Here is an 11,417-nt window from a genome sequence, read left to right on the forward strand (position 1 = left end):
TCCACTGCATCCTCAGAGCTCCCACGCCAGCATGCAGGAACTGCTCACACCCAGCTCACAGCCAGACCCTACAACATCCTGCTATCTCTGCCAAAAGGGGGGCAAATATAATTAAAAGATGAGGCTTACCTGCCAGGAGAGTCAATCTGCTGACAACACATGAAGTTAAGAACAGCAGCAGCAAGCCATGGAAAAGCTGCCATTAGGCTGGGAGCTGCAGTGCCTGGGGTAAGGAGTCTCATTAGGAGACACTCCAACAGCACAGCCTGTCCATGAGTGACATGGGCAGCTCTTTCACTCACAGTTTGGGAAGGAACTGTATGTATAGAAGGGGTAAGTCAACACCACACATAGCCTCGAGCTACAGCAGGAGCCTCGAAGTGAGACATAATTTAGCAAACAAGTTATTTACCTGCAAACAAGTCACACATAGATACTGCTTTATTAGCTGTGTAGTGGCTTCTGGACAGGTAAGCAAGACATAGACATGGCGATCTGAATATCTATCAACAGTAAAAGCAGATCCTGGATAAAACAGGCCCATTTTGCAGATAATAGCAGCACACAAGAAGTTCTGCAACTAGGAGGCAAGCAAGACCCTATCCTGGCTGCACAAAGGCAGTACTGGGAGGCATCCTGCCAGCTTTCTTCCTTTTCCACGGCAATTGTCAGACCACCCCAGAAGAGCCTCACATCCCCCAGACAAGAACAGAGGGGCAGGCAGATCTGTGAACTTACCGGATTAGGCTCTGAGAACTGTCCAGTCCTTCCTCCATTGGCATGACTGTCTGCTGAAGCAGATGTTTCAGAAAGCACTGGAATGCTTGGATATTAAAGCTCCATCTGCACTTCGTTCAGCAGAAGCACCTGACTGCCCAAATGCCCACAGTGCCCTCTTGAACTTCAGTGGGTTTGCCTTTCTGTGCAGGACAGAAGCAGGGTTGTGCCAGCCAAGACTTGCCTTTTGCCACCTCGTGCCACTGCATCCAATTCTGTAGCTCCCTGCGGGTTTGCATGGATGAGAGTTTTTATCCTCTCCTTTCAACCACCCCAAGTCATCTTCATCTTCTGCCTGGTTGCCTTCCAGCTCTTTTTGTTTAACGAGCTCTGCTCTCTGCAGCCCTTTTTTCCTTCTCCTCACCAGGCTCCACTCCTCCAGTCTGCAGCAGGCAGACAACACACTCCATACCTACAGCTCTTTCCATCTTGAGATCTTCAAAGCCACTCTGAACTTGTAAGACCCCCAGAAGAGCTGGTGGAAGCCAGCACGCAGCTCCTGCCCTGCATTCTAACACCAAGGCCAGGTCTGTGCGTTGGAGCAGCTGAGCAGAGGAGCTCCAAGGGGCAAAGTCACAGCAGTATTTAGGATAAATTAACTAAAAGACAACCCTTGAAGTGCAAGCTAACATTTTTTCAAAGGTTTGTAGACACAAGGCAGAGCATTGTCAGCAAATCCCCCTGACAGAGCAGCCAAAATACTGCAAGGAGCTGCCTATCACTTCTAACACTGCAGAACAAACAAACTTCCCTCTGCTTGCTCTCTGCAGCATCTGGACTCATTTCCTCGCTGGCCCTGCAGCGGGCCTCTAGCAGAGAACATTTCTGGATCAATTTGGGATACAATTCTAAGCTACAGAAAAGCAAATATCTCAGATGTGCAACCCTAGAAACAGACACAGTTGCTCAATCAGTTGTAAAAATAGCCATAGGCCTGCATCACTGCTTGCACTGGGGCTCAGCTCCTCCCAGTCCTGTGAGATGGATGAAGTTTTCAGCCAAGAAAAGCTCTGTCACTGCTTGGAGTGCATACAACTTACACAGCATTGCTCAGCTGACAGCCTGCCCCCCCCTTTTTTTTTTCCTATAAAAATCTGAACTTTCTTCATTTGGACAAGGCCTGGGAAAGCTCCAGCTCTCACCAGCATTAGTCCCACACACTTTACAGCATGGTCTCACATGGAGGAAATTCAATTTGTATTTTCATTAGATAATGTTTGTAATCTTGCATAGCTGAAGAGCCACAGCCCATAAGGTCAACAGCATGTACGGAAAGCAAGGCCCACGCGCTTGGATCTTATCACAGTTCACAGCAATCGGCCAGTGGGAATCAAACATAATGCAGAGTGGTGAACAGGTTGCTCAAACTGATAAAAGATCGGAAAAGCTTTGTGTGCTATGCACACAAAAGAGGTATGAAGAAGCATTTGTCTACACAGACACAAGAGATTTGTCCTCCAGCACAACCTTTAAGGTACACACAAGAAACCTGAAGAAAGACCTTGGATCCATATTCTTCATGGCACTGAAGGCCCACCACAACACGCTTGAACAACACCTTGGTAAAGAAACAAAACTTTATTTTGTAGAAGTTGGAGAAAATACTTAAAAAAACACAAGCAAGGAGTCGTCAATAGGTTCAAACAGCACCTGCAAACAGCAAACAACAAACTGACACTTCCCAGCTCTGATCCAGCACCCACATGCCAAGAACAGAGCACAGCAGATGCACACTCCCTGCTGTGAGAAGACACCCAGATGTCCCCAGAGTTCAGACATCCCCAGCAGGCAGTAAGCATGCAGCCACCACAAACCTTGGGAACAGCCCATGACCACTGAGAGGAGGAATAAAGCATGAAGAGGAACCATCCATCTCCACCGCAAAACCAATGTCTGTCCATGTTCAAGTGAAGAGCGTGAGCCAGGCCAGAGCTCCCCAGCAGAGCTCACACACGAGGACTGGAACCCACACCCAGGGCAGTCCTATTCAGCAGCAACTAAAGTTTCCCTACACCCACATTCGCTCACCCCAGACCTCACAACACATTTGCCTTGTCAGACTGAAAAGCCAAACTCCAAATTTAAGATGTATGGTGGAACAAGAGGAGAAAGAAGGAAGAAAACCAGGAAGCTGGAGTGAGCCACACAGTATCTTCCAGAGGATCCTGAGCAAAGTCCAAGACTGCAGCAGCAGGGATCTGTACCCACAGGAGTGGGACATCTTCACTGTACTCGGCCGCTCCAGCAGTGCTTTTCCCCAGGCTTTAGCTCCCCCTGTGGGGCTCGGGGATGATCCCACACCTACACGAAATGAAGAACAGTTAAAACCCAGCATTTCCCCTGAGCCAGGACAACAGGATGGAACTCGAGGGGCATCCCCTGCAGCAGCTGAAAACAGGTATGGAGGATCCATTCCTAAAGCACAGCCAGGTACCCCAAGCTCAGCCATCTTCACAACTAGCTCAGAACAGAACTGCTCCAGTCCAGGTTTGATGGAAGATCTAAGTCATCTTCATGGGCACCTGATGCAGGGGACACTGCCCCAGCCCCTTCCCTGCCTCTGCACTTAGTACCAAAGGGGACCTGCCAGGAGCAGCCAAGGATTTCTACAATCCCATCTCCAGCCCTTCCTCACCAAACTTCCCCCTCATCCCACCACTGTGCTTCACTGTGATCAGCTTCAGTGGTAAACTAAAGACACCAGGAGGAGCTTCTCTGTAGGCTGTATCTTTTTCCCTGGCTGATGTACAAGAGGGCTTAAATACATTCATGTCTTAATCGGGAGAATGCTAAGTTTTCACTCAGAAAACAAGAGACTGCCTACTCGCATGAGCTCACTGTATCATTCAGCTGTTCTGCATGTTGTTAACGTAACTAAAATTAAACTAACAAGAGTAGAGTTTGAACAGTTGGGCGTTGGGAGCAGCGGGAGCCTGACAGCTGCCCTCTCTCCCCAGGCAGTTCATGAGCCTGCTGCTCTTTCTGCAAATGTTTGCTATAGAAAATACAAACAATTGTGTGTTGTTTTTTTTTAATTAAAAATCTGCCTTCTTGTTTTCCTCTAGGTTCTGTGGTCTAGAAGTAACAAAAATAGGAGTATGTGAGAGGATGGCTCACAGAGCTGGGACACCCCTCAGCCTTCTCTCCATGAGGCTGCTCCATGAGGCGGGGCAGCTCAGCCCAGCTCAATGCCTACCAAGGCAACGACATCACATAGCATCTGTGTACCTGAAACCACAAAGAACTGCTGCCAGGTTTCTGTTTCTGCACACTTCCTACATAAGCTTAGAGGAGTCACTGATCCTCTGCCTCCCTGTCACAGTAGAGGGATTGCATTACCACACTTGGGGCACTAAATAGATCTCAACTGTATAGTAGAGAAGAGATACATGCACGGCACGTGAAATCAAGAGCAGTCCCACAGGTGAACCCTTTTTCTCCCTCTGCCAACTGCTGTTTCCCAACCCTTTGCATTGGATTATGAAGCAGTGCATAGGCAAGTTACCCAGCAGGATGGAATCAGTGTCAAGACACGGGCAGAGGAGCTTCAGGTTGTAGGCAGCAGGGGCTTCGTCTGCTCGGGGTCCGGCACGTCCTCGCTCTCAGCAGGGCCTGGGTGCTGCCGGCTGCTGCTTGAGCTTCGCCAAGGCCAACCCACATCATCGTGGTGACAACAGCAAATGGCGGACAGCAGCCGAGCCCGGACCACACGCGTGCAGAGGACAAACATAACACAGTTGGCACCTCCTTGAAACGTGTTTCCAATTCCCTGCAAGGGCAAGAAAGGAATTAAGCAGTGCTATTCCTACTGGCACTTCCAAGAGAAGAGCACACGTCTGGGCAGACCAGCTGCAGTACTGTGAGTCAGCAACTTCCACCTACAAGAGGAAAACACCAAGGAAATTACAGCCTTGCATCCAAAAGCAGCACTGACTCTGCTGCAGGACAGGCATCCAGTGCTGCTGCTCTAAGTCTGCTGCCCTTCTCCTAGCAGCAGCCACACCGCTTGCAGCTACACTCAGTGCCCACTAGATGCTGCTGGAACAGCACTGCTGAGCATCCCAGAGCAGATGCTCCTGCCAGCCACTGCTGCATCCTGGCACAAAACGTGGTATTAAGAGCAACAGGGATTTATTCCCCTCCAAGATTTTCCTTCTAATGAATTGTCTCGACAATACTTACATGCAGGACAACCAGGACTGAATTTTGCACTGCAGGGGAGTTGCAGAGCGTCAGAATGAAGCGCACAGTGCTCCAGATGCGGAGGATGATGAAGATGACAGGGATGAGAATCAACTTCTTGTCTGCTGTGGAAGTCCATGGCTGAAGAGCAGGTGCACTTGAGAGAATGGGACGATACTCTAAGAGAGCTGCATGCTTTTGTGGAGATGGAAGAGAGACAGAAACGTGAACAAAAAGCTGGAAAGCCCCTTGTGTGCATATTGTATGCCACCCCCCTAGCAGCACTCCCACCATTTCTCAGGTTGTGCCAGAACCACCCCTGTAAAAACCATTAATAGAGCCCAAACCAGTTCTGGCTGGTGCTGCTCTTCCTTAAGAGCATGCTCTCCTCATAGGAAAAGGCTTCCCCAGTCCAGAAGGCCCTTTGTGCAGCTGCTCAGATCCTGCTATGATCACTGAGAGTGGCTCTCAGCGCTGCTCCCACCAGGGTCAGACAGGGAGTGCGAACAGGAGAGCAGAGCATGTCCCTGGCAAGCAGGAGGGTGAGCCTTGCTGGTGAGGATCAGCTTTCCAGGCAGTCACATTGCTATCTTCGACAGCTGCTGGAACATTGAGTCCTGTCTGCTTTGTGTCTGCTGGTGGTGACAGGCACGAGCAAACATGCCCCAGCTCCCCTGGGAAAGTTCAGGACTATGGTGGTCCTAGAGCTTGTTAGGGGGATTCTACCCTAACCAAAGCTGTGTTTGTCCATTACTATCACTGTGGCTTCACCACATCAAGAAGGTGTGCACTGGCAACATTTTTCAGTACATTATCTGATTTTGATGTTTTTTTGTTTGGTTAGGTAAGGCCAGGGGCTTGGTGCAAGTGGAACTGTATGGATGACTGATTACAATTTTGTCCTTCACACAGTTCCAGTTCCTACTGCAGGATTCACATTTCATTCCATAACCCTTAGGTTTTCAAGAGGCTTTTATATTCTTCTGGAGCAAAGTCACTGTGTAACGATGCTACAGGCTGCTGAATCAGCAGGGGATATATTTCAGCAGTGTACGAAGCAATTCCTGTCTATATAGCTGCTAAACACAGCAAAATGTTCAGAGCACCGGAGGATACAATCACATAATAAGCCTGTAACCTGAGCTGCGAGCAGCAAAGCACTCACCGCTCTATTGATGTGCCTTTTGATGAGGATATAGAGCACAGGCAGAGTCACATAGGCCAGTATCTCCCAAACTTTCCCCGTTAGCAGCATCCACAGCACTCGATCCTCTGCATCCAAGTTGACCCAACACCAGCCCACAGAAACATTGGAAGCATCGTAGCCAATCTTCTTCAGAGCCACAGCTGCAATCGTAATGGCAAGGGGGACTCCCCAGCTGTGGAAAGAACAAGCAGCAGGGTCATGCCGAGGACACAGTGCGTCCCCACACAGTCTAGGAGAAACAGAGCACCAGCACACCTGCATCAGGCCTAAGGGAAGTGACAGCAACAAGCAAGTATTTGACAGCACATTCATGAGGAATGCAAGCCCATGCAGTCCCATTTCAAATTCACTCTAGTAACCTGGGTTCTCATCCCAGAGGACACACAAAGGAAAGAAACATAATGATGTTCCATAATGAGGATCAGAACTAGAACCTGGCCTGTGCAGCAAGCAGTCAGGGTGCAGCAAGACAAGAGACATCCCATCCACTCCTCCCATCCCCTTCTGGGCTGGCTCAAGATTCAGCAAGCCAGAGCACACTGCAACATGATCATCCTGCAGGACCCAGCAGTGCAGGAGCAAGCTGGCCCATTCACAGCTCTCAAAACATAAGCAGTCAAATCCTACATTGGTTCGTAAGTGATGCTTGGCACAGGTGACAAAGAAATCTACCATCTGATTCTGTCGTTTCTGCAATATTTGTTTTGTTACTGTTGGTGATGGTAGTGGTGTATTGATTTTTTTGTTGGCTTTAAAGGGGGTACAGTTGATACTTTGAGAGCAAAATAATAGTTTCTGAAGGACAAAGGGAGAATTGTTTGTCAGGGAAAGCACTGGTGGCAACAGGATTTGAAGTAATTAAGCCAAGAGGAGCTAGTTTCACATTATTTGGAGCTGTGTTTTGACTTCAGCTTCTTTCCTGACAGCAGATGATAGTATAGGGAAGCATGTAGCAGAACAGTAACTGTGCTGACACGCATGGTTAATTCACTCAGCATCTCAGGCTGCCCACAAGAAGCCATAAGCAAACACTTGAAAGATTCCCCAAAGCCAAATGTAAAACACCCGAGCCCTTTTCCAGCTGCTGTAAATACCCAGGACTTTACAGTCCTGCCCTGGCCCATCACAGCTCACATCACTTCAAGGCTGTAACTCTGGCCTGCTCTCAGCTGAGCACACCTCCTGCCTTTCCCATATTCACCCTCCCAAAAAGCTTCTGCAGAGGCTTACAAGTTTATCAGTGGGTGAGAAATGCTTCAGAGAGCACAGACTGAGCTTCCAGCATGATCCTCCCAGTCTCTCCAGATGCATGAAGGAAAAAAGGAATGCATCAAGAAACTAATTTGCTTAAATAATTATCTTTACAGTGACCTGAAACTGAAAGAAAATGATACAGGAATATAAAACTGGGTCAAATTATTAAGTATAAACGTAAAAGAGAGCAGTGTGAGGACATATAGACACGTTAAGAGGCTACAGTATGGAACAGCAGACAGCCAGTGAGGGTCTAAGAAAAAAAAAAAAAAACCAAGAACACTAGAAATCAAGTATCCAACCAGTATAAGGAAAAATGGAGAACTGCCATACATCAGGAGCGTGATTTGTGCTTCCATTATCACTGCAGCAGCATATTGGGATCAGAAGGCTATCACAAGTACAAAGGATGACAAACTGAAAGGGAAGTTAGAAGGATTCTAGAGAAAAATCAGATGTTTCAAGGAACTTCATCTTTAGCTTATTTGGAAATGACTTAATAAAGTAGAAAGGAGAACAGACTCATGATTAGGTTTTTCTTGAGAACCCCTAGGGAACAGCTTACCAATACTGGAAAATACCAGTGCTTCATACTGATCTAGAAGAATCAGATCTGTACACAATATACACACCCAAAGTATGCTTGAAGACTGGAATTAAAAGGATTCAAGATAGCACAAAGAGGCAGAACCTCTGCTTTGAGCCTCTAAGGGTAATTATGTAAGTGGGCCTTAAATCTAAATGCTATCAGTGTGGGAGATAAAAGGGAAAACAGGCTGCAACTCCATCCCCAAGGCAGACACAACAGCACCTATTTCCCTCATACAGCACCCCACATCTATTAATACAAACACATACAACCCAGCATCTCATTCCAGATTAACAAGTACTGCATTCATGCAAGTTAAGACAAGAACCCTTACATCGCAGCTGCTCACGGCTTAAACCCTGCTGGTTTTCTTGTCCTCAGCATGCCTGGGGTCAAATTGCTTAACACCACATTTTGATTTACTCTGGACAGGTGCTTTTTTTTCCTCTCCCCCACCATTGGCTCTTGCAAGCAGGAGAGATTTGCTGCTGTCAGCCAGCACAGGTCAGATCCTACAGCAACATGCAGGCACTTCCCGCAGGGGAGCGGAGTTTTTGTTCTCCAAGAGAGAAAAGTCAGCTTCCAGAGATCCGAGCCCAGCTCAGGAGGTTCAGGCACACGCTGTAAACACAACTGCAGACCAAACCTGCTCCAATTGCTGCATTTTTCCAACCCAAACATTAACTGGGTACCAAAGTACCACCTGCTGATAGCAAGCAGGCTCTTTTGAGAGATGTTAGAAGCCAACAGCAGTGCACCAGGCAGCTCCCTTCAGCTGGCTTTAGCACTGAGCTACAGCTTTTATAAACTAAAAGACAGAACCACCAAGGGATCTCTGCACCTGAGGCAAGACACAGGGACAGAAATAGCCCTCTGAGGTCTCAGACCCAAAGAATCCTTCGTACTCTCTCAACATTTATAAACACTTGCAGAGCCCTATCACAAAGCATAGACACTGCAGAGGTCAACAGCAATTGCTATCAGAGACAAAGCCAGCAGCAATCCCAAGCTGTGATCTGCTCCACTCCTCATGCTCAGTTTGGATCAGGTGCTCTCACAGCAAAGAAACCATTACCCAACCAAGTGATGCTTTGAGATTCAGAAACCCAGAACAAGTGAGGCTGCCTGGAAACTTGCCCTCTGGATCCCACAGTTTGCACCTTACAAGTACTATGAATATTTTCAAAGCAAACTGTAAACTTGTTTTCAAAGCTCATCTGAGCTCAACACAAATTTAAAACCAAAGTGAAGCCTGCAGTTGCCCTGTGTGGCTCTAGGAGAGGTGAATACATTACCATAACTCGACTCAGCAAGGAACAAACCTGTTGATCAGGTTTCATCCTAGCAACGTGCTAATTTCCCTAAGAAAATTCCAGGTATTGACTTCCAGCAGATGTTTAGCTGGCTCTGCCCAGCTCTAAGAGCAAAGTGTTTGGTTATGCTCAGTGTCTGACACACGCTCATTGCTACAAACACTCGCCCAGTGAGTAACTGCTGGTGAGGACTGAGAAGCTCACAGAATCCAACAGAATCCTGTCCTGCCTCCCATCCCTTCCAAGCGTGTGTCTCAGCACAGCTCTTCACGCAGTGGTTGCTGTGTGACTGCATTGGCAACCTGCAAAGTGAGCTGCAGCAGCTCCTGGCTGTGCAGCACAACAAGATTTTCCAGCCATAACCACAGAATCCTCCTGGCTGCATTCTGAAGCACTGGAACGTGTGGGGGCAGCCCCCATCACGCACCATGCCCAGATTGTGTGTTTATGGGCAAGTTCTCAAGTAGTGATGGAAATGTAGGGAAGGGGAAGGAAGATGTGTCAGGAGGTGATGGGAAGAGGACAAGCCTGTGACGGTTTTCTCTGCTTTCCATACATCATAAGGCAGGATGATGCTCCAAACATCAGCTCTGTGCAGAAAGTGAGTTACTTACGAAGCAAAACCTGGTAATAGGGCTTACATGAAAGCTATGGATGCTGCCTTTTGAACGGAGCAAGCAGAGCTGAGTATTACCTTCAGCTGAAGATGGCATTTTATGAAGATCTGAAGGCAAATCTGGAAACTCACCAAGAAGCCCAAGGATGCTGAGTGACATTAAACCAGAGGGAGAAGTTTAAGCGCCAACCAGGTTCACATAGTGAGTGATGAGCAGACAAGAAAATTAGATGGAGGCACCTTGGGCTTCCCCATATGCAGACCTCGCCATCAAGCAGTGATTGCAACAGGTAGGGCAGAATTCAGCCTTTCCTCCCAGATTCCCACCTCACCTTGCTTGCCAGTCTTGCACTGGCCCACCTTTACCAGGACTCAACTCTAATCCCATCAGCTCCCAAGTAATGCAGTTGAAAATAAAAGGTGACATCCATTGAGAAGCAGACCAAAGAAAATGCACTGCTTTCCTTAATCTGATGCTTTTTTCTTTTCCTTTAAACCCAATCATTCCTCACACAACTGTAGTGCGAAAGCCTGGCAGCACAGAGCACTGAGGGATCACTGTTGTGCTCAGCGCAGAGGTAGCACATGATTACCCAAGCTTAAATTGCATAATGAAGGCTTTTACTAAACATGATGTGGAAAATCAGCTCTCTGAACAGCAGAAACCAAGACACCGAGCTCCACTGTGGGCTGCTTTGTGTGCTTTCAATCAAATGTGCCAAAACAACCTTCCATGCTCTCCTTGCAGCACGCTGCTTGTGGTTGATGCTCTCCCTGGGTTACAGCAATCGCCCAGGGATGGGGAGACAGACAGACAGACTGCCAATGAGGGAAGTCTAGGAAACGGAGCTCAAGCAGAGCAGGGATTACAAATTAGTTTGAGGTGTGATTGCTGGGATGTGAGAGCAGGCAGCAGAGGGGAAGAAGCCAGGATTTTGAGTCGCTGCCACACTTTTGTGTGCCTTTAAGCCAACTATTTGAACATCTCCACGTCTTCTCCTGGATGTGGTAGTGGGGAATATCGGGGTGGGTTAGTTGGGAAGCAGCAAACCCCACATTCCAAAGGAAGCTGAGGAAGGCACCATATCCCTAAAGAGTGAGCAGGGGCCCGCAGGACCCACAGCACCCACCTCACGATGTGGAAGCAGCAGAGCAAGCCCGCGCCCGTGGGCGAGCCCCTCACAATGGTGACATAGAGGTAGAGGGCAACGGCCACGGTCCAGAAGAAAGAGCTGGTGTTGGAGAAGGTGGACAGGGCGCCCTGCAGCACGCAGTCCCACGAGGTCCCGTCGAAGTTCCGCAGCACCCCGTAGAAATAAGAGAGGGCAGACAGGAGGTCGGCCAAGGAGAGGTAGAGCAGGAGCTCCCGGGGACGGGTCCGCAGCTCCGGCCACAGGGCGTGGGTGCCCACCAGGAGCCCGGAGCCCAGCGCCGACAGCACGCACGAGGTCAGCACGGCCGCCCGCTCCGCCGCGTACA

General features: G+C 48.6%; 1 protein-coding gene across 1 annotated transcript; it reads right to left on the reverse strand.

Annotated features, from left to right (window-relative positions):
* Positions 1-2,336: 2,336 nt before the first annotated feature.
* Positions 2,337-11,415, reverse strand: GPR157 (G protein-coupled receptor 157; the record flags this gene model as incomplete). The annotated part of the gene is made up of 5 exons (XM_010722850.3): positions 2,337-3,078; positions 4,283-4,546; positions 4,960-5,154; positions 6,125-6,338; positions 11,069-11,415. Coding segments are annotated over 4 exons (978 nt in total), but the record flags the coding sequence as incomplete, so codon positions are not given.
* Positions 11,416-11,417: the final 2 nt, after the last annotated feature.

The sequence above is a fragment of the Meleagris gallopavo genome, chromosome 23 (assembly GCF_000146605.3).
Source record: "Meleagris gallopavo isolate NT-WF06-2002-E0010 breed Aviagen turkey brand Nicholas breeding stock chromosome 23, Turkey_5.1, whole genome shotgun sequence".
Taxonomy (NCBI): Eukaryota; Metazoa; Chordata; class Aves; order Galliformes; family Phasianidae; genus Meleagris; species Meleagris gallopavo.